General features: G+C 34.2%; 1 protein-coding gene across 1 annotated transcript in view; it reads right to left on the bottom strand.

Annotated features, from left to right (window-relative positions):
* Positions 1-20,688: 20,688 nt before the first annotated feature.
* ADAMTS20 (ADAM metallopeptidase with thrombospondin type 1 motif 20) overlaps positions 20,689-24,874 on the bottom strand; it is a 200,124-nt gene continuing 195,938 nt past the window's right edge. The window contains exons 38-39 of the mRNA XM_036866768.1: positions 24,548-24,652; positions 20,689-22,140 (exon numbers count right to left, since the gene is read on the bottom strand). Of these exons, the coding sequence (XP_036722663.1) occupies positions 22,051-22,140; positions 24,548-24,652 (195 nt within the window). The 3' untranslated portion in view covers positions 20,689-22,050. The remainder of the gene's footprint in view (positions 22,141-24,547; positions 24,653-24,874) is intronic.

Genomic DNA, 24,874 nt, shown 5'->3' on the forward strand with positions numbered 1-24,874 from the left:
TTTAAGATAGGCATATTTAGTGGAAAGAGGGGAAATGTATTAATACGTTCTTACATTATCGCAAAGTAAAAAAGACACTTGAATTGGAAGTAGCAGCATGACTTATGAACTTCTGGGAAAAGGGAGCTACTTGGAATCGATTCAGCTTGTGATAGGCTACATGTTAGTGAGGATGCTTTACAAAAACAAAAAATATAAAGTACACTCAAGAAAAGTCATACCTACTGATGAGATTGAAGGGATCAATGCCCAATGTCTACTAAAAGTAGAGAAGGTTCAGAGAACAAATCATTTCATTAATAACAATGATCAAAAAAAAAAAACAATGATCAAACATTTTGATATGTTTAATTGATATATCCTCTTCCTTATAATTCTGGTTGAGAAGTGAAAGATAATATGGAAACTAAGAACCAAAGAAGGAAAGAAAGAAAAAGGAAAAGAAGAAAAGAAAAAGAGAAGAAAAGTCTTGCTGAGTTGACACAGATGGCGATTGGGGTCCTGGAATGGGTAACAAGAACAGTCTTCAGACAAACTGAAGCCTGAGTCTGTTGAGGAGTACTCTGGGTTTTGGGGAAATTGATCTTTGTTTTGCCCAATATCTCAGTAAACATTCTGGAATGTGCTGGAATTGTTTATATCAGCCATTTTCTTCTGATGAGCAGGCCAGTTTTCAGAACAGCCAGATGTGAGGGAGATCAAGGAAGAAAGCCCTCGTGAGAATTACAAAAGGAGCTTCTCCTGGCTGGTAGAATCTTCACTCGTTGTGAGTGATATCATTCACATTCCTTAGCTTTTGTCATTGAAGACATTTTACATCCTCTTCATTTGACATCTCTCAGTCAATAACACCATTACCTCATTGTAACAAGCATGATAAATTGTAACTGTTAGTAGAATAGACACTTCTAAATTAACAACTGGAAATTTTTTTTAAATAGCAAAGTCAAGTATACAGAATACACAGAGAGCAGAAATAAAATCAAATATATTATTTAGAAAATTAAAAGTGATCAAGATTAATTCCTCTCTTAAAAGACTTGAGAGTAGGAGATTAGGAAAAAAGTAGGAGAGTAGGAAAAAAGTTATAACAAAATATTTTTTTAAAAACCAACCTACTCCCTTTAATGTATAGGTGCACGTGTATGTGTGCATGCATGTGTATGAAGAGAGTGAGCATGAGAGAGAAAGATGTTGCTTGCAAATATTAGACAATTGACAGTTTTAAAACTTTACTGGTATAGATGCAAAATCAATTCATTATTTCGCCACAAACAAACCTAGATGAAATCAAAATAGTAGAGATTTTACAGGCTACATTTTTTTATCATAAATCAATTAAATAAAATATAAACAGGTAATGGGGAAACTTGATTATATGGAACAATCTGGAAATTAAGAATTATCTTTCTAAAGAAACTCTAAATCACAAGCTAAAAACAAAAATTACAAAACTATACACAGAAAAAAGAAAACATTATACCAAACTCTCCAGAGACAGCTAAAACTGTATCAAATTTAAGGAAGGAATACAATGTAAAAATTAGGGAAAGACTGGCAAAATTAACCAAAAGAAAATACGTAGACAAAAATCAATATCAAAACTTGGAAAATGAGAAATAGGAATGAAAATATTTAAGAAAGTATAGATATACTCAATTGCATTATTTGAGAAGGCCAATTAGAAAACAACAATTTCTAGCAAGCTTGATTAAGGGAAATATGCAGAAAGAAAAATCATACAAGTTTAGAAATGAGAAGACATAATACAGTTAATACTATGAGAGTTATGAAAGAATATCATCTACAATCTATAATAGGCATTTTTAAGACCCAGAGGAAATTGATGATTTCTTTGCAAAATATCAAAATTGACCAAAGAAGAGGTAGAATGCTTGCATAAACTGAAAGGAGTTAAAATGTGTGGCAGTTTTCTTACTCTACGTATATCTATACCCTGGTCATTATGTATTTTTTTACCTCTTGACTTTGCACTTGACCATAAGACTTTCTTTAACCAATAATATATGGGTGAAGGGCAAGTATGCCTGTCTGAGTTTAACCTTTCAGAGGCTTCAGGTGTTTCTGCCCTCTCTCTTTGCCTCTGACACAGCCATGAAAAGGATATGGAGAAAAATAAGAAAAATAATTATAAGCTAGTTCCAAATATTTTTCTTTGGCTCGTTAATTTTTAAATAATTCCTCTTATTTGATAACTTAGGGGAGATCATTTTTTCAGTTGTTTAAGAATTTACAGTGTAATGATAGCAAGTTCTAGTTTTGTTTCAAAGTTAGAATTTCTGATTTGTCTGCATATTCTTTGATTTTATCATGTATATATAGGTTCTGATGCAGACATACTCATATAAAAACAAGTTCTGTTATGTCATATTCCATTTGTTTAGAAGGTATTTGAAATAAAATAAAAATTATTCTTGGAAAAAAAAAGGATATACCCTCTATAGTCACCTCCCCAAGGAAGACGGTACAGAGGTGCCAGCCAAGGCCAGCAGCAATCAGTCTGTAGACAAGTAAGCAAGGTCAGTGCAGATGAGCAGAGCTGTTCCAGATAATCTGCAGACCTGTAGGAATAAAACACGGTTGTTAAATCTTTGAGTTTTAGGTTGGTTTATTATGCAAACAATCCTGAGTAAAAGCAAGCACATACCAATGTTATGAAAGTTCTTCCATCATAATTAGGGCACAAATACAAGAAGGTTTCACAGCTGATTTTTCTCTTATCTTAAGAACAGGTAATTTCAGGATATATTGGATCTTTCCCTGACTATAGTAAAAGGATGTAAAGATTCTTAGTTCATTTATCAAACCAGACACTTATTACCAAAACTTGATATAATACCAATAAAGGAGGAAGAGACAGACAGTGAAAGAGATATAAATAGAGAGAGGCAGAGAGAGAAAGGGGAGGGAAGAGAGAGAAAACTATAGGCCAATCTCACTATTAAATACACAGTGAAATTCATAAACACAACATTAGTTTAAAAATCTAATTAGTAACTCACAAAATTACCATTCAACTGACGAAGAATAGTTTGTCAAGGAATACAATTTTAGTTCAATTCTCTCTTCTGCTTCTGGCATACCAATTCTATATTTATTAGACTGACTGATAATGTCCTACAGCTTTTGAATGCTCTATTCTATTCTTTTCACTTTTTTTTCTCTTTGTGTTTCAGTTTGGGTAATATCTTTTGACCTATCTTCATGTTTTCTTATGCTTTCCTTAGATTGTTGAGTCTACCAGTGGGCCCATCAAAGGCATTCCTCTTTCCTGTTATCATGCTTTTCATTGCTAGAGTTTCCATTTGATTTTATTTTGATAAATGTACCATGTGTTCTTGAAAAAAATGTGGTTATGTTGCTGTTGGAAGTTATGTTCTTCACGTGTTCATTACATCTTCCTTATCTTCCAGATCCAGTTGAGAAAGGTGTGTTAGAGTCTTCCACTACGATTGCAAATTTGTCTGTTCCTTTCTTTTGAAACTATAATTGGATGCATTCAGATTTTACTGGCCGATATCATTATGAAATATTCTTCTTAATCTTCAATAATGCTCCGTGCCTTAAAGTTTACATTTTCTTTTATAGGAATAGTCACATCAGCTTTCTTTTGGTTAGTGTTTGTAAGGTATAGTTTTTTTTTTTCCCTCTCATTGTCTTTTTGAACTTTCTGTGTACTTGTATTTAAGTGGCCTCTTGTAAGCTGCCTGTAATAATCTTTTGGCTCTTTATCCAGTCTGACAAGCTTATTCTTTCACTTGAACTATGTAGTCCATTTGCTGATAGACATGCAGATGTATCTCCCACATCTTCAAGAAAGGCCTGTTGCCCTGCTGCAGGGCGCGTTACCAGCAGACTGCCTCCACTGTCAGCTCCCTCAGGGTCTGCCTCAACTGCAGGGGAGCACTGCACCCCACGTCTCCCTGCTTTGTCTAATGCTGCATGTATCTGGGGATTGAGCAAGTTGTAAAGGCCTGGCCATTTCAAGACAACATAAGACAACTCCTGTTCCTCTGCCCCATTCTCCTCCCTTTGGGTCTTTCCTTTTTCCTAAGGCATGGCCTAGGATGGAAGCCTGACAGACCTCTGTCACCTCAATCCTGACTGAGATCTAGCTCTGCTCTTCAGAGTTTCCAGACATCCTTCTAAATCCATCAAATGTCTTGAGGGGGAGGCCTGTGGAATTCTTGGAGGCTGGTCTCTGTTTCCTCAGCCCTACAACACTAGGATACATTCATTCTGCCTTTAAGGCCTTTAGGACTAGCTCCTGGCCTTCTAAACAGAGCAGAATTTAGCAAATCTGCTCTGGGGAAAAAAAAAGAAAACCTGAATTTGAGTCATCTCAATTTTCTAACTTGTCACACCAGACCCCTAAGCCAACAGCTTTGCTGATCTCTATTTTCCCCAGCGGGGGCTCTCTTTGCTTGGGAAACCCCAAAGTTTGCCTGTGGCCATGCTCAGAATCAGCAAAATCTCCAAGCAGAAACAAAGAAAACAGCTGGAGATCTTCTCTCAGCTCAGGAAGCTTCCTGCTCTTTGGGATTTCAGTTGTTCTAATAAGCCTTACTTAGATAGCTGTTCTGACGCCTTGAAAAATAGGATTAAAAAAAATTATCCTGCTTTTCTAGTTGTTACGGTAGGGGCATTGGTTTGCCATAGCATCCCACCAAAGTGGGAGACTCAATTATCTCTTAAACCTTCTTTTAGTCTTCTCCTTCTTTGTGCATTCAACTGACACATCCCATTGATTCCATTTCTGCAGTTTGCTTGGATCTTCTGTCTTTTTCTTTCCATGTCCACCACTTTTGTTTGGTTTCCCCAGGGTGATTCCAACGTCACTAGTCTCTCCTGCACATCCCACTAGACTTCTCTGTAGACTAAACATTGTTAGGCATAACTCTAATGATACTAATTTCCAGCTAGAATTTTTCCATGTCTTTTTGCCACAATTGAATGTCAAATTTTTGTCCCAAGATATTTCTTGTTTTATGATTCCTATTGCTTATGCTTCACACAAACCAGACTATTTAGTGCTCCATTAACATACCCCGAAAATCGGCACTACTTGCCCTTTGTCCAAGTTATACTTAGTCATTTTCCCTTTAAACATATGCTTTAGAAATCCTACCCGTGATTTGAGTCACCATTTAAATGCTGCCTCTTTCATGAAAACTTCTTTTATGCTCCAACAAGATCTCATGAGTTTGCCTCCTCTACATCTTCCTGTTATGTAGAGTTAACTTGTCTTTTGGTGTTTCCTAAATTCTGTCCAACATTATATTGATTTGGGTATCACCACTGCTAAAACATAAAATTTCGAAGTCAGGGACCTATTTGTACTACCTGGTAAAATATACACTTATTAATCACATTTTGCTCAACAAAGAATAATAAAATAAACATTGGTAAATGAACAAAAGAGTGAGTCACATAAATGATCAAAAATAAGCTGATGACAAATTGTATACAGATTTTCTAGTGTAGGGACCTTTTCTCTCCCTTTTTCACTTTGTTCTTCACCATATTTCTGCAATATTTGGTGGGGGGGGATATATTCAGATTACCTGTAATGATTGCTTGGACCAAAGTCAACCTCCTCCTTGCCTTTTCTTTGTTAGCTCCAAAGCCATTGTACAGAGAGAGATAATTTGGGGCAAGTACAAAATATTCCACAAAGCAGCATAAAATGTTTGTCTTAATTTACAGTCAATCTTAAAGTAAAAAAATTCAGTATTTGCCCACAAAGTGCTTTCAGCACCTGAGAAGGATAACATAACCCAGATCCAAAGTGCCATTGTGTTGTTATCTTCAGTTTCTCACGTTATGAGGTCATGCTTATTACTCATGTAGTTGGATACTTTACATGTCTTACAAATCCTTCCCAGAAACAGCCTCACCCTAAATAAAACTGTTCAAAGTGAAGACCCTTAGTTTTAAAGTATAAATAAGTAAATGATGAAACTTGGTAAAATGATCTTTTAAACCCCATTTGGAACAAAAGAGCATCAATGAGAAATTTTATAAATGATGCAGAGAAACATTTATTTCTGCATCAGCTAAACTCCTTTCTCTATCGCCTGCAAAGGATCAACTGTCATGTTCTATAAAACTCTGTGAGTCATATGAGTTTCCAACAAGCACTTATCATTGGCTGTCATCGACTGATGTGGACTTGAAATTGGGGAAAACAAGCATAAAGGTCTCAAGCTTGAAATATTAATAATATAGTTGAAAGAAATTATAGCAGGAGGTCCTTCTCGCATCATTGGATAATCTGATATAAGCTATTTTGGTTGTATCTACATAAGAAAAAAATAAAACTATTTAAATCAGTAAATCTGATTTTTTAAATGGGCAAATGAATAGCTAATTGAAGCTGTGTAGTCTGTACTTAATACATGTAAATTATGTAAATAAAACAATATATATGTTGTGATATGCATAATTTTAAATCCAGCACTCTCTATCTCTATACTCCAGGATTAAATTGAAAAGCAACTGAGGATAAACAGCAAAGTCAAGGGTATGAACTCTGAAACCAGACAGCCTAGGTTCAAATCCCAGCTCAACAATTAATTATGTAGCCTTAAACAAGTTAATTAAAATCAAGTTTCCCATAGATTGCTTACCTTGATAGGAGTGTTGGTTATTGGGTGTAAAAATTTGTCAAACCCCATTTAACTGAACACTTAAAAATCTGTGGATTTTATTTTATATAAATTACATCTCAATTAAAAGGGAACAAAATTGTTTAAAAAGCATTTCTATAAGAAGGGGAAAAAATCACTCTGCTTATCACATATGTTTGTCGTATGGATTAAATAAGACTGCATACAAAATGCCACAGAAATCATAACTATTATCATTTGAATAAGTGATCAAAATTTTGCAAGGTAAATATTGCTGCCCTTTTTTGTTTTGAACTAATGAAGGAACAGTCTAGAAATGTGTACTAACTTGCCAAATATTTGAAGCAGAGCATTAAATCTTGGCCCGCTGAAGGTCAGAGTCTTCTCCACTCTAAGAGAAAATTACAGTGTGGACTTTTTAAAGGAAGTTTAGCTGGATTAAATGAACAGTAAAGTGTAGATTCTGTTTTATCTTGTAGTTTAACCATGGGAAAAGAGCTCAAAGTTTCAAACATTTTAGTTTAAAATATTCTGTTCACAGAAAATTTTAGTTTGAAAGTTTACAATTGTAAATCTTATAATAGGGTATAATAGGGAAGGGTAGTAACATTATGGAAGATGGGAACTTCGTTCTTCCTTTCTGCTACCTGCTAAGGGAATATTTCATTGTTTCAAATATGTTTAGAACTGGTACTTTTCAGACTGACAGCCTAATGGACGATACTACCAAACAGATAAAGAGACTCTATTTCTTCCTCAGGTATGTGGAGAAATACACATAAACATATGAAATTGGCTGCAAACATGTTGGTTATATGGTTTGAATAAAAAGAAAACCACCATGAACTATATGGTGGCTTTCCAAATGACACATTGTAGGTTTCATCTAAAATTATTTATAATTCCTATATAAAATATTTCTATAAAAAGTGTTTCCAAATATCTGCTAAAGCACAGGTGAAGTTAGCTCCACTTTTTAGCTCATCACCTCTTACCATATGATGAATGTGATCTTAAGAATTAAGTAACATTTTAAATAATAAACCATCAACTTTGATTCTATATAAGTATTGTGCATTCATTCATATCTTATGATTCGTTCTATTTTTTGAAATTCTAACATTTTATAGAAATTATGTAAAAGGTTTGACTGTTTTTGGGGAAACGTCATTTAAAATACTTTTTATATAGCTCATCTTAATATAAAAAAATCATTATGCTTCCTTTATTCATTCATTAAAATACTACTAGCAATCACATTCAGAAAGAAAAAACCTGCTCTGTGATTGGTATACAAAGGCATCCTCAAAGAACTTTCAGTTTAGTGAGGGGAAACAGAATTTACACTGAAGTGACTATCATAAAAATCAATATTTAAGGACACCGTTTAACCCAAGAGCAATGGGAGCAAAGCAAGAAACATATTTCTGAAAAGGTAACTTATTCTAAATAGAGAAAGTTCAGATTGGAAAATCTTATCTTTGATACAATAAGGATATGGTAGATTTAACAGAGGGTGACCTGGAGAGAGGAACTAAAATAAGCAGAGACACAAGAACACAGGAGCAGAAACCCAAGGGTAGAAAAATAAACAAGAAGATTAATAGCAATTGGTTTAACTACACAGTTCAGGTAGTAGAGAAATGGGAGATAAGTATCTGAAAGGATGGTTGGAGCCAGATTTTGAAGGTCTGAGAATGCTAAGATAAGAGTTTGGACTTTTATTCCCCAGCCTCTGAAATCCTGGTTTTAACATTGTTCTAAGCAGTGATTCTCAAAGTGTTGTCTAGGGAACCCCGGGGAGCCTCCATGGGTTTATAGAGTCCATGAGGTCAAAACTATCTTCATAATAATACTAAGATATTAATATCATTCTCATCGCCTCACAAGTTTACTGTGGAGTGTCCCATGATGTGTCACATCACAAAAGATTAAATGCAGAAGCAGCTGTAAGAATCCAGGTGTCTTCTCTTGAGCCAGACATTAAAGAGGTTTATAAAACATAAACCCATGCCATTTTTCTCAATAACAGTGCTTTGTTTTGGAGAATATAGTTATTTTTTATAAGACTATATAACTTACATTAACAGGTAATGGCTTATTAAACTTATTTTATAATAAATTAATAAATATTTTTAAAGTTCTCAGTTTTATTTCTGATATATAAATATATAGTCTCAGTAGATATAACTCATCTAAATAAAAGCTCTTTGGAGTCTTCACCAATTTTTAAGAGTTTAAAGAGGTCCTGAAACAAAAGGTTTGAGAACCATTGCTGTAACAGTAACTTGGACTTGATACAGATTTTATCATGGCCTCTAGAGGACACATCCAGCCATGTCGTAAATGTGGGGAAATCTGATTCAGTCACCAAAATAAAAGGACATGATTTAAAAAAAATTTTAATAGCCCAGTAAATCCAAGAATATCATTTCAACATGTAATCAATGTAAAACTTGTTGAGATATCATGAATTCAAGTGAACATCATTTGAAATTCCACCGTCAATTCTTCTTGAGACTTCACTGAAGCTCTTCTATCAGAGGTGCCATATCCAGGTGCAGCTTGGTTGGCTCGGGCCAGGGTGTCCCGAAGTCTCCCTGCTTCAAATTACCTGGGCAACAGGCTTCTAAGGAAGATTCCTGGCTCTTACCCAGAACTTCCAATCATCTTTTGTGGAAGATCCCATCTGCATTCAATCAAGAGTCCCACATTGTTCTTAGGAGCACTGCCATTTAAAATTCTTGTTTCAGGATATTTATGGTGTACTTAACAAGTTTACAAAGAAGCATCAAAAAATGGTGGTTAAAACACACATGGAGTCAGACATTTCACTCAGCTGGAATTTCAGTCGCCACTGACATAGGTGTTTTTCCACTAGAAGGTATCTTGTTTTCAGGCAAAAATTGAGAAACCCTCACGTTTACAGAACTTGTCCAGAGAAAAAGAATTACTCATGGGTCCCTAGTGAGACCTAAATTCATCAGACACCACTCTGCCCTCATGGAAGAGGAAAGTGTGGATTAAACCTGAGCTTCTGAGACTTTAAGATACAAGAGAATCACCAAAGATTGCAAAGCCTAAAATATTTATTATCTGATCATTTACAGAAAAAATTTGCTGTCTCCTGCTCTAAATCAGTGCTTTTTAAACTTTAACAAATTAATCTTTCAGGGATCTTGTTAAAATGCAGATTCAGATTTGGTGGATCTGGAGTCAAGATTCTTATTTCTAATCAGCTCCCAGGAGATGCTGCTGGCCCACTGGCCACCTCAGAGCAGGTCTGAAATGCAGGACCTCAGGCCCCAGCCTGCAGTCCCACTGAATTGGAAGCTGCATTTCACCAGGATCCATGGATGACCCTCATGCCCATTAATGATTACACCAGAAGCACTGAAGTAGATTACAAAAAAGGAGTGTGACCTTTGACTTCAGACAAAGTAGAATTGGAATCCCTCTCTCATTAGGCACGGGGATGTCTGAATGCAACTCAAGCTCTCCAAATCCCCTTTTTTTCATCTCTAAAGTGGGGACAAGAATACTTTGTTCACCCACCTCATAACTGTTATGAAAATCAAATGTGACAATGGAAACAATTTATAAATAACACTAACACATATTGAAGGTTTACTATATGCAAACAATTATGGCAAATAATTTACAAATAAAGAGACTGAGTTTCAGAGAGGCAAAACAACTTGTTGGGAATCACATTGCCAACTAGAGAAGAGTCGAACTGGTACACAGTCCTGGCCAGTAGTTACCTGCTCCTGTACTTTTTATGACCATATAATTGTGCCACCTTGAGGGTCTTTCAGCCCTATTCAAATGCCTGTGTTGGTGGCTTCTATTATTTTTTGCAATCATATTCCAAAATACATCTCCATGCATAAATGAAAGAAATCTACAGTCTGGGCCAGTAGGGTAAATGCTGCAAACCATAGTGCACACACTTGACCTTGCCAAAAGTCAAAAAGCAATGAAGTAAATCAAAATAGTCCTAACCCATGTCCTACGTTAAAGCAGCTTTGTTTAATTAAGGTCAAGCTTCCAGAAATCCAGGAATGGTCAACTCTCATGATGACTAAATCACATATTGAGGGAGATAGCGGTGTACACTGCTCAATTATATAGTTTCCTGGTCTTTGAAATCACCTTTGAGTATTGTTCTCAGGACAGCTTTGGCAGCAAAGCCTCCATCTGCTTATAATTTCCCTTGCATTTTCTTGGCTTTTTCAGTCCTTGCTGTTTTGCCCAGCAGGAAGTCAAATTGGGTGAATCGTTTTCACCAGACAGTCCCCATCTCTGCAACTCACTTTCATTTTCCCTTCCTGCCCTAAGTAGAGGGTCACAGCTGTCTTTGAAAGAGCACTTTATAAAAGATGCAACAGCATCCTCTACTGACTGTGGCTTACTATGTCAAAGAGGAAACAATCCACTTTAGTGTGATTTGGATCATTCTTTAGTGCATTTATCAGTGCTTTTTATTTTCTTATTTTAGGCTGTTTTGTAATGAAAATAAAACCTTGGTGCTTAAACTAATTTTTAAAACCACTTTATTGAGGTGTATGACTGACATAGAAAAAGCTGTACACATTTAATGTATGCAACTTGTTGAGTTTGGAAATAAGAATACGTCAGTGAAATCATCACCCCAATCTATGCCATAAACATACCCATCAGATCCAAAAGTTTCCTTCTGCTCTCTTTATTATTATTATTATTATTATTTGTGATAAGAATGTTTAACATAAGATCTGCCCTCTTGAACCATCATACACTGTTGGTGGGAATGTAAATTGGTGTAGCCACTGTGGAAAACAGTATGGAGGTTTCTCAAAAAACTGAAAATAGAACTACCACCTGACCCAGCAATTTCACTCCTGGGTATATATCTGAAAACAACAAAAACACTAATTTAAAAAGATACATGCACCCCAATGTTCATAGCAACATTATTTACAATTGCCGAGATATGGAAGCAACCTAAGTGCCAATCTACAGGTGAATGGATAAAGAAGCTGTGGTATATATATACTACTTAGCCATAAAAAAGAATGAAATTTTGCCATTTGCAGCAATATAGATGGACTTGGAGGGCATTATGCTAAGTGAAATAAGTCAGAGAAAGACAAAAACTGTATGATATCACTCATATGTGGAATCTAAAAAAATACATGTTAGTGAATATACCAAAAAACAAGCAGACTCACAGATATAGAGAACAAACTAGTGGTTACCAGTAGGGAGGGGAGAGGGGCAATATAGTGGTTAGGGGAGTGGGAAGTACAACTATTGGGTGTAAGATAGGCTCATTGATGTATTGCACAATACAGGAAATATAGCTAACATTTTGTAATAACTGTAAATGGAAAGTAACCTTTAAAAACTGAATAAAAAATTTTAAAGTAAAAAAACCTCTCCACTATCCCTGAGACCCTAGGTTTCCAAAGAAGTACTCGCCCCCATCTCTCAACACATATAACATGTTTGTATACTTTAAAACTAGTTCACAAAAGTATTATACATGATCCCATGGGTCATGATAAAAGTGGTAATTACAGCTAACATTTTAAAAACTTATTGGAGAGAGGATTCTGGGAAAATGGCAGAGTAGGAATCATCAAGAATCTGTTTCCCCTCCTAGAAAACAATTGTACTGGCAGAACCATTTTGGATCTCTGGCATCTATTGAAGATTTGCAACTTCCAGGGGAAGGCTTGGACAGTAAATTGTGATGAATTTTAGTCAATTTCACCTTTTAGCTCAACAGCAGCTACCTGTACCCACTCCCCAGCCCCAAGGCAGACAGCCATGGATATGTTCCTGGAACAGCTTGCACTCAGCTTGAGGAATCCAGGGTGGGCAATAAGGACCTGTCCTGAAAATTTGGCGATCTATGTTCTGTTCACTGAGAGCTGCCTCTGATCATGACAATACAGACATGGAAGCAGGCAGTCGCTGTTAAACACATCTCCACATACACACCCAACGTTGCAAGCCCCTCACCTTCAGGCTGAAGCAACTTCCAGGAGATTTAAAAGGCCAGATCTTTTTCCCTCCTTTACTTTTCTCCTTTTAGAAGCCAGACATTAAAGACAAAGACATTCAAGAGCAATTGCTTTCGAATTTATAAAGTCACTGTGCATGGTTAGGGAAAGGCACAGGCTCAAGAAAGATCTGAGAAGACTTTAAACTTATACCCAGGTTTATCATTGGCACAGAGACAGCCTATAACAGTCAAAACCAAGAGAGAAACAACAAAAAGCAAACCCTGTGAAAAGGGGAGAATCTGACTACCAGAATTTCCACATGATTAAATGTAAATGTCCCATTTTCAACAAAAAGTCACAAAACACACCAAAAAACACAGGAAGGTATGAACGATTCATTGGGGGAAAATAAACCAACAAAACTGCCCCTGAAAAAGACTAGATGGCAGATCTACTAGATAAAGACTTTAGAACAACTGTCTGAAAGATGCTCAAAGAACTAAAGGAAGACATAAAGTCAAGAAAATGATGTATGACAAAATGGAAATATCAATAAAGACAGAGAAAACCTGAAAAGAAAATTTAAAAGAAATTCTGGAGTTGAAAATACAACAATTGAAAAGTAAAATACACGAGGGAAATTCAAAGGCAGATTTAAGTAGGCAAAATAACCCATGAACTTAAAGACAGGACAATTGAAATTATCAAGTCTGAGAAACAGAAGGAAAAACGCTTGAAAAAATGTGAACAGAGCCTAAGGGACCTGTGGCACACCATCAAACAGACAACCATATGAACTGTGGGAGTCCCAGAAGAAGAAGAGAGAAAGGGACAGAGAAGTTATCTGAAGAAATAATGGCCAGAAACTTCCCAAATCTGATGAGAGACATGAACAAAAGTATACAATAAGCTCAATGAACTCCAAGTAAGATGAACTAAAAGAGACCCACACTGACACACATTATAATCAAACTGTCCAATGCGAAAAACAAGGAGAGAATATTGAAAGCAGCAAGAGAGAATCAACTCATCACATTCAAGTGATCCTTGATAAGATTTTGGACAGATTTGTCATCAGAAACTTTGAAGTTCAGAAGGCAGTGGGCTAATATATTCAAAGTGTTGAGGAAAAAAAAGCTGTCAGCCAAGAATCCTATACCTGGCAAAACTGTCCTTCTAAAGTGAGGCAGATTAAGACATTTCCAGATAAACAAAAGATAAGGGAGTTTGTTACCACTAGATCTGCCCTGCAAAAAAACGCTACGAGTAGTCCTGAAGATTGAAATGAAAGAACACTAGCTAGTAACTTAGCTATAAGAAGAAATAAAGATGTCAATAAAGGTAAATAAATGATTCATTATAAAAGTTTGTATTACTGTACAATTAGTTTGTAACTCCACATTTTGTTTTCTACATGATTTAAGACTAATGCATTATGAAAATCAATTACTGGTTTATGTTTTAGGTCACACAAGGTATAAGATGTACTTTTGTGACACCAATAACTGAAAGACATGGGAAGGAGCTGTAAAGGAACAGAGTGTTTGAACGTTATTGAAGTTAAGCTAGTATAAATTCAAATGAGAGTGTTAAAACTTTAGAATATTAAATGTAATCCCCATGGTAACCACAAAGAAAATAGTTATAGAATATCAAAAAAAGGAAATAAGGACGGAATTAAAACATTTTATTTAAAAAATTGACTAAACACAAAAGAAGACAGGAATTCAGGAAATAAGGGACACAAAAAGCACCATAAGGCATATAGAAAACAAATAGCAAATAACAGAAGTAAGTACTTATCAGTAATTACTCTAAATGTACATGAATTAAACTCTCCAATCAAAAGATAGAGATTGGAAGAATAGATTAAAAAACATGATATGCTGTCATGTCAACTATATGCTGTCTATAAGAGACTCACTTTAGTCTGAAGACACAAATAGGTTGAAAGTAAAAGGATGGAAAATAATATTTCATGCAAATACTAAACAAAAGACAGCAGGAAAAGCTATACTAATAGACAAAATAGACTTTAAATCAAAAAAAAGTATAAGAGGGCTTCCCTGGTGGCACAGTGGTTAAGAATCCGCCTGCCAATGCAGGGGACATGGGTTCGAGCCCTGGTCTGGGAAGATCCCACATGCCGTGGAGCAACTAGGCCCGTGAGCCACAACTACTGAGCCTGCACGTCTGGAGCTTGTGCTCCACAACAAGAGAGGCCACGATAGTGAGAGGCCCGCGCACCGCGATGAAGAGTGGCTCCCACTTGCCACGACTAGAGAAAGCCCTCACACAGAAATGAAGACCCAACACAGCCAAAAATAAATATAAATAAATAAATAAAAATTTAAAAAAAAAAGGTATGAGACAAAGAAAAACATTATATATTAATGTTTCAATACATCAAAAATATAATAATTAGAAACATTTATACACCTAATGACAATCAATATATATGAAGCATAAATGGACAAAATTGAAGGGAGAAATAGACATTTCCGCAATAATAGCTGGAGACTCCAATGCTCTACTCTCAATAGCAGATAGAACAATCAGACAGAAGTAAGGAAATAGAGGATTTATTACACAATAAACTGACTAAATCTAACAGACATATACAGAACACTCTATCTAACAACAACAGAACACACATTCTTCTCAACTTCACATGGGACATCTTCCAGCAAGGACCATATGTTAGGCCACAAATTAAGTCTACATAGGTTTAATAAGATAGATATCATACAGAATATCTTTTATGACCACAATAGATGAAGTTAGAAATCAAAATAGAACTAAAACTGGAAAATGCACAAATTCGTGGAAATTAGACAACACACTCTTAAACAACAAATGTATCAAAGAAGAAATCACAAGGGAAATTAGAAAATACTTAGAGATGAATTAAAATGAAGACACAATATATCAAAACTTATAGGACATAGCAAAAGCAATGCTAAGGAGGAAATTTATAAACACATTAGAAAAGAAGAAATATCTCAAATCAACAACCTAACTTTGCAACTTAAAGAACTAGAAAAAGAAGAACCAACTAAAAATAAAACTAGCAGAAGGAAGAAAATAATAAGGATTAGAGCAGAGATAAATGAAATAAATAACAGAAAAACAATAGAGAAAAATCAATAAAATCAAAAGTTGATTCTTTGAAAATATGAACGAAATTGAAAACTTTTAGTTAGATTGACTAAGAAAAAGAGAGTAGAATCAAATAACTAAAATCAGAAATGAAAGTGGAGACACTACAACCAATAAGAAATACAGACAATAAAAATGATTATAAAAGAGTAACATGAACAACTGTGGATCAGACTTGGATAACTTGGATAACTTAGATGAAACAGACAAATCTGAGAAACACAAAACTAAACAAGACTGAGTCACAAAGATGTAGAAAACCTGATTAGACTGATAACCAGTTAGGAGATTGAATCAGTAATCATAAACATTCCAACAAATAAAATCCCTGAACCTAATGGCTTCACTTGTGAATTCCATCAAACATTTAAAGAAGAACTAACAAACACCAATCTTTCTCAAACTTCAAAAAAATATTTGAAGAGAGAGAACACTTCCTAACTTCTAACTCCTCATTCTCTAAGGCCAGCATTCTTCTGACACCAAAGCCAAAGACTCTACGAGAAAAGAAAACTATAGACAAATACACTTATGAACATTGATGCAAACTATGCAACAAGAAAAAATATTTGCAAATAAAGGACTAATATCCAGAATAAAACTCAACAACAACAAAAACAAATAACCTAATTAACAAATGGGCAAAGGACTTGAATAGACATTTCTCCAAAGAAGATATATGAATGGCTAATAAGCACATGAAAAAACTGCCAAAATTACTAACCATTAGGAAAACAAATCAAAACCACAATGAGATAGCACCTGACACCCATTAGTATGGCTACTATCAAAAACATTAAAAATAACCACTGTTGAAGAAGATATGGAGAAATTGGAAATTTGGAAATATTGGACATTTGTACTGTTCATGGAAAACAGTATGAAACAATATGATGGGTCCTCAAAAAAATAAACACAGAACAACCATATTATCAGCAATTCCACTTCTGGGTACACACCAAAAGAATTGAAAGCAGGGTCTCAGAGAAATTCTTGTACATCCATGTTGATAGCAGCATTATTCACAATAGCTAAAACATGATAGTAACCCAATGTCCATTGACAGCTGAATGGATAAGCAATATATGGTATATACAATGGAATATCATTAGCCTTAAAAAGGGAAGGAAATTCTGACACATGCTACAACATGGATGAACGTTAAATAGGGAGTTATTGTTTAATGGGTACAATGTTTCAGTTTTGCAAGATGAAAAGGGTTCTGGAGATGAATGGTGGCACTGGTTGCACAAAATATGAATGCACTGAGTATCACTAAACTGTGTATTTTTTTAATGGTTAAGGTGGTAAATATTGTGTAATGTGTATTTTACCATGATAAAAAAATTTTAAGCAAAAAAAATTTAACCCAATTTAAGAGCCTGACCTTGTAGCAAAATTTTACAGATTAATATTTTCAGCCACAAAGTGAGAAAGATACTATAAACAGCTCAGATTTATAGTTGCAACCATGATGTTCAGGAAGATCTAGTGATTTTTCCAAGGTCACAGAGCTTACATAAGCAGCAGAACTGGAGTGTAGACCCTCAGAACCTGCCATCTACTCACTATAGTGCTTTCGAGGCTATTTTCTGTATTTAAAATGAGGGAATGTAGCTAATTTGGCACTTTCTACCATTCAAAGAATATTCACAAACATAAACTCATTTACTCTCACAATTTTTATGTTAGGAGGGCAAGCAATGCAATTTTTCTTCTATCCATTTTACGATTTACAATACTGAGGTTGAGATTATGTGTTTTGTTATGATACCGGAAAGATACAAAATGGCAGAGTACATTAAAAACTCAGATCTTCTTAACTATGAAACACTGTGAACAGAACCTATCTTTGCTTTGTTTTGTAAACTGAACAGTTTCTGTGTAGTAAAAGTGAAAGAGTAGTGATCTACCCCCTTCTAGAACTGTGTTTTTTACTCACAATTAAATATCAAATAGTTTTATTTATATAACAAACGTGGTAAAATGTTAAAAATTAGTGAATCCAGCTAAAGGACATATGATAGCTACTTGTACTATTCTTGCAGGTTTTTGTAAGTTTTAATTCTGTAAATTTTTATAGATGAAGTTTAAAAATATGAAGGTATAGTCAGATAAACGCAAAGTGAATAAACTGCCAACTAAGGCACCAGACACAATTTACACATATAAACTTTTAGAGTTGAAAAGTACCTTGGAAATTATTTTAAATCCCTTATTTTACAGCTGACGAAACAAACCTAAAGTTTAATGTTAACGCTATTTGTTAATATTAGAGCCTGGTCTAGAAATCTGAGGTGTCCCCGAACCCTTGCTGAGTTTCCTCTTTTTGTAGCATAAAGTTTCTCCAAAAAAATTATTGCATTAAAAACAATTTCTTTGGCTCCTGGGAGCCAAGGAAGATTCTATATTGTTAAGAATATTCTCAGATTGAAGTAGTGAAAAGAACACATGTATGTTTGTATGACAGAGATACAGATATGGATCTGATAAGGATATAGGTAACAGTGTTCAACTGGGTTAAAGAGAACTCAAAGACAGTTCACCTACTCCATTGCAAGCATTTGCTTCTCAAGCTCTTCAGAAAATTGCAGAGGAAAATTAATTTGACATTTTTTCTTTATCACGCTGAGAAATAGTTAAGAGTGGCCAGCAGATGCCACTGTTGTCAGTTGTAAATAATTTTTCATATTTCAAATAAAGGAGATGAGTCATTACAGAAGGAAATAGGATAAGTGTAACAAAAATAATCATGTTATCTTAAAAAAAAAGTAACAAAATAATGCATAATTGGATCTTATTATTTACCTTTAAGCAAAACATTTAATTATACACTTGGTAGCTAAAAGATATGAACTAAATTGTTAGAAAAAAATTAACAAGGAAAACTGTAAGTCTTCTATGTTTGAAAAGAATAATCATGCTTAAAAATTAGAAGCTGATGCAATCACCAGTGTTGATTAATAGCTATATTTAATAGCCAAGATATAGCCTACACTGATGAGTGACATCAAGGAAGAGTAAAATAAAACGTCAATTCTATTCTTTTTTTTTTACTATTGAGACATTATAAAAATAGTTTTGTATTTCTCAAGCCTACACTCAATGGTGAATAAGCTGTTACTACAAAATTGACTGTTAATTATGTTACTCTCTTATATTTCCATCAATATTCATAGTGTTAAGTATTTTTAAAATAATTTAAAACATATAAATTAAAGCAGACCTACATGGCCTATTCCATGAGAAAAAATATGATGGCTATTGTTTACTTCTAGGCTGGCTTCCCAAATTCCACAGTGGAACAAGATTTATAACTCCTGGAATCCCTGTATCTTCCTGAACATATTTTTGGGATGACTCTTCACTTTTTTAAAAACATCAATCCCACCAAAAATCTGTAAATTATAGTTCAAATAGATTTGTTCTTATATTTTCATGTGGATTTGAATTCCTGCATATTTTAATTAATTGACAAGAAAATATTAAATCTATGCTGTAGTCAACACTCTGTTAAGTAGCTGTGAGGGATTCAGAAGAGAATAAACATAGTTTCTGTTCTTAAGCAAAGAATACAGTAGAATAAAAAGAAAGGTTTTGTGTCGAGAGTGAATAGGGGTGGCAGAGGAGGACATATTTTTGTTTTAAAATATAAGAGAGGTGAACACGGTTTTTGGCTGAAAAAAAGGAGCCAGTAGAGAGAGAAAGGAAAAAGAGAGAGAATAATCTGCGGAGAAAGGTCCTGGGTAATTCAGAGTGGGAGGAAATCAAGAGCAGAGATGGGCAGATTGGCCTTTGATATGATCAGGGAAATCTTTTCCCCTTAAGGAGTAGGAAAAATAGACAAAATAGATGTAGAGAGTGCTTCACTTTAAATGATAAACAGGTATAGAAAATCACTATACACTGCATAGTAATATTTGTAACTAAGGTACAGTGCAAAAAGCATGCTTTGTGATAAGAGATTCTCAAATGTTTTAAATCACATTCACATAAAACTGCTTGACTCCCTTATATGTTTGTTTCTTTCCTTTTTTATTTTTTTTTTATTGGGGGGTGGAGTTTAGAGGGTGGGGAAAGGCAGGAAAGGTGGAGGACAGGAGAGGTAAAGTGAACAAAAAATAAATAAGCAATTCTCAGAAAAAGGAACCTAATAGCAAAAAAATATATGAAAGGATCTTCATCCAACCTAGTAATTAAATAAATATAAATTCAAACAATGAAATACTATGCTCTGCCCCATAAGATCAGAAAAAAATTTCACATGTCACTGAGGATGTGGATACTCTAAAATTTTTACACCCTGCCAGTGGTAATTTAAATTGATTTAACCCCTTTAGAAAGTAGTAATTTGGCAATTTCTAGGGAAGTTGAAGATGGATGGATGTAACATATTATTGTTCAAAAGGATCTACTCCCTCTCTTGGGAGAGCATTGTGAGTCCTCACTCATTTCCATATGTCTGGCCATCCTGCATTGTAGAGGTAGTATATTTCCCTGCCCCATTGACTAGGATTTGGTCATGTGATTTAATTTGACCAATTGAATATGAGTATACATGGGTACCCCTTCTATGAACAGAAGCTTTTGAAGTCATTGCAAATTTTTGTCAGCCTCCTGCCCATATTTCCATGAGAAGGGTATACACTGGACAGGAGCTGTTTCCATCCCAGCTGCAACAATTTGAATAAAATCTTTTTAGAATTTCTGAAGTGATTTTAGAGTTATAGACCTTTTGGTGAAGAATCCTTTTTTTTTTTTTTTAACCTGTAAGGAAAATGAAAACAAAGTCCTAATGTATCACACAAATATGTTTATTACTTAAATGTTTATAAATTATAAGATTTTACTTATGAATAAAAACATTTCTAGAAAATGTTACACAGTTTGTAATAATGTTTGTAACTGGTTTCAGGCACATAGTGCAAAATACTTCTTTTCTGATACAGAGATCCCTAAATGTTTATCTAACCACATTGGCACAAAATTGCTTTAGTACCTTATATGGTACAATATACCCCTAATAAATCTTTGAAAAAGAAAAACTCTGTGGGTAAAACTAGTACACTACTATTTACTGGCAAAAATCTATTAGTAGATTCAGTTTTCTTGGTTTATAAAGTAGGTTGCCATAGAAAAATATTATTTGTCTATGATTCTTTTAAAATCACATTATTATATAATACACAAATTATTCACCTGAAAAAAATCTCTTAATACCTGAGAATTTGTCCATGAATAGTTAATTTTTATACTATCTTTTATGTTCTGGCTTTGAGACACCTCAGATATGAAATAACTTGAACATCTCTAATAAAAATTTTGCTAATGTAAACATAATTTTATGTTTACCAAAATAGTATCTTCAACATGTCAATAATTCTTACTTTTCTACTTGATTAGTAAAATACAGTACTTAACTGTGAGAAAATTAATTTTTTAAGAGTAGACATATACATATATAAGATCTATAAAGACATGATAGAATATAAACATTATAAAAACAATGTATTGCTCTTATAAGTACAATCAAATTAGAGGTAGGTGTTTTAAGTCAAATTCTACTATATCATATCTTCTTCTGTATTATTCCCACAAAATTTCATATTTAGTATTTAACCAAAGCATATATTTTAAATACAAAATTATACCATAATTTAGGATAATTTTTTTCAAGCACCATAATGCACAACTAAAAATTAAAGGAAACATAAAACAAGGTATCTAAGCTGTATCAGTAGAAAGTATAATGGCTATGTACTTTTTTGATGTGACTATTGATTTGCTATTCACCTGACAGATTCAATATGTTTATGGCAGTTTTAAATAAGTTCATTTTCCTAATTTTTACTTGCTCCATTTTAACAAGTAGAATAAACATTCATTGTACAGTAGGATACCAGAGCAGAGATTTACATGTGTGTTTATAGGCATAACGTAATTGTGGTCCAGTCCAAGCTGTTAACAGCAATATTATCTTGGTATAATTCAAGCATCCCTGTATACCCTACCATAAATTACTATATCTTTTTAAGGATCCAGATTAGAATCACATATCGTTCAGTTTATTTTGAAGGCCTTGAAAAATTAAGCAGTGACGTGACTCCCTGATGAGCGCCCTGAAAAAAAGGCACAGACATTTTAGACATGGAAATCTCAGGAAGGGAAGAGTAAAGAAACAAGCACCAGCTATTTGCAGGTTCCAGAAAATGTCTCCTCTTTGGGACACACTTCCCACTTCTGAATGTTCATATTACTTGAATTGGGAGACCAGTAGTCATGTGAGGAATACACTTTCCACAGAACCCTCCACATCTACCGTAGACTTTGGTTCCATCCTGAAAATAGGAAGAGGCAGAGATACAGGAGAATCTGTTACAAGCTAGTATCTGCGTGCACAAGGCAGAAAAAGCAAATGCTTTGAATCATGAGGTTGAAATAATTAGCCAAGGTTTCATACAACAATTACACTTGAGGTCAAAGATCATGCCATTTCAGGATTAGTTGAAATTTGTGGTCATGGGAATTAGATAATGTGAGATTCATATTATCTACTTAATGATTATAAACCACACTCTAATTTAGACAATTCATCTCAACCCACTTATTTTTCAACAAGATATCTATTTGCTTCAGTGAGTTTATTAAAACCTCTCCCAATCTGTTGTCTAGCATTGCCATGATTTTATATAAGATTCTCACAGACTAACTAAAAGAAAGATATTATGCAAACTTGACCTTAACTGAATCCAAGCCATATTAACCTCAAATATCTCCTGGAAGCATTAGAAACACAGCCTGAAGAAAATATTTAGAAGGTGATAAAATGGGGGGGTGGGTAATAAAACTGGACTGAAAGCAGGAATTATAATTAGACAAGGACTAAAAAGGGAGATTCTTCTTTTTTTAGGAAATCAGAGCTGCTCATTGAGGAATGGGTGGGCAGAGGATGGTGAAGGAGGTGGTCAGGACATGCTAGATTTTCTTTCCAAACTGTCTTCCATCTTTAGGTCCAAAAGTCAAAAGGCATTTTAATAGGATAAAGCAAAAATAGCTTGAACTCCTGTAGTTTCTAGAAAAGGTAAGTTTTGCTTTGTTTTTGTTTTTTTAATCTAAGGAGGGAGAGTAGAGAAGGAAACTTTGGGTTCCTGGAACTTTTGAGGATGAAGAATGTTTTGAGATCAGGGGCTTTTGAAGTTGCCTCTCCTTTCAGAAGATTTCTAAACTCTAGAGAGTCTGAGTAAACAGAGAAAGGAATGGCAGTAAAAATTCCAATTTATATACATTCCTGTTCGCAAACGGATTGTATAAGTAAACCCTTAATCTTGCTTAAATTTACTGGGAAATGAAAATATGCGTGCATTTCCATAAGTACATTCGGGTTTCACAAGTCTCAGTTTCACACCAGGCAACAGATCTCAGGAAATACCTTCATGTGCAAAATTTTTGATTGAGGGAGAAATTCTCAATTAAATAAACAAATAATCTTTAGAATAGAACTTAAATAGAAGCAAAAGGAATGACTGTACTAAATATTCATTTTTACTGCTGCCCTCAGCCAGATCTCATTTAACCAAAAGATACCTAAAAGCTGGATAAAATCAGAATATCTCATTGCACTCTCTAAATTTTCCACTTGCTCAGAATATACTTTAACTAGGTAATTAATTTATTTCCATTCTTCTACCAAGAGGGATTAGACCAAAATTTGCCAAATAAATATTTAGAAATAGCCATTTTTAAAAAGCCTACTGCTTGCCCATATGATAGAAATAATAAAAATTTAAATTCCTTAATTATAAATTGAAACACAATTGCATAATATTCAGAAATATAATGTTTTAGTCTCTGATTATTAGAAAATTGAATTTCATTTACAAGTAGTATTCATATAAATAGGAGTGTAACAGAAGTCACTTTTATCAAAAGAAAGAAAAATTATAAAACCTTAGAGTGGGCAGGGGGTTGTTGATGGTGCTGATTTATGTGCAATATAGGTGAGGACACTTATAATGTAGATCCTGATTTACTATAGATAGAATCATGCTATCTAAGACGTGGTAACTCCAAGTACTAGGAGACATCTCATAAAGAGTATGTGCTAGTACACCATACCAGCATCAAAATTAAATGGATTCTACTTTAGATAATACATATGCTATAGGTAAAAACCAAATACCAATGTTCTCTAGATAAAGGTAGACAGAGGAAAATATGCATACAGCCATAAAAAATGTTCCTAATTCTTGAAGAACCTATGAAGGATATTTGTTAAATGACAAATGGCTCCAACCTCAGCTCTATCACTAAATCAAAGTAGTGAGGTAAATAAACCAAAAAGTTACCTCTCACTTTGAAATATTAAAACCTACAAACCTTTAATAATTAGAGTATAGCTAAAAGCACTACCTCTTTTTGAAGTACCTTCATTTCAAGCCATCAACCCCAAACTTGAGCTACTTCAATCTATATGCTCTGGCATTTGATTTCATGTTCAGATATCTATAGGCTAAACATGAATGTGTATGTATATAAAATCTGCATAAGCACATGAATAAAAATGAACCCAATTCCATAATTTCATAAATTAATGTTATATTTCATTATATGTAATATAGCCCATCATATGCAATAACGCATTAGTCATTAACTTCATATAACTCTAAATTTAAAGTAGAGGACCTTTAATGCTAGTTCACAGCACAGAAGTATTTCAGACAGGTTTTTTGGTCCAGCAGGACTTACTTGTGATCTGTGAATGATGACAGAGGCATAACTGCCCTGAGCAAGCCACTTTGCTGTACTGGATATCTTCATCCCAGTTCCAGCCAAATTAATGCTGAATTGTCCCTGGATTGAAAACAAAACAAAATAAAAATAGATAGAATTCATAAAATATTTAAGCATGCACTTGGCTGGAAACACCTGAATTGGAATTATATAAGAAAGGACTCGAATTGATTTTCAAGATTCTTTCTTTAGAAAATGAAAGAATATTGATACAATCTTACACTAAAGAAAATGAACAGGCTAAAGACTTTTTAAATTGATTACAAATAAGTCTTCTCAATT

The sequence above is a fragment of the Balaenoptera musculus genome, chromosome 10 (assembly GCF_009873245.2).
Source record: "Balaenoptera musculus isolate JJ_BM4_2016_0621 chromosome 10, mBalMus1.pri.v3, whole genome shotgun sequence".
NCBI classification, from domain to species: Eukaryota; Metazoa; Chordata; class Mammalia; order Artiodactyla; family Balaenopteridae; genus Balaenoptera; species Balaenoptera musculus.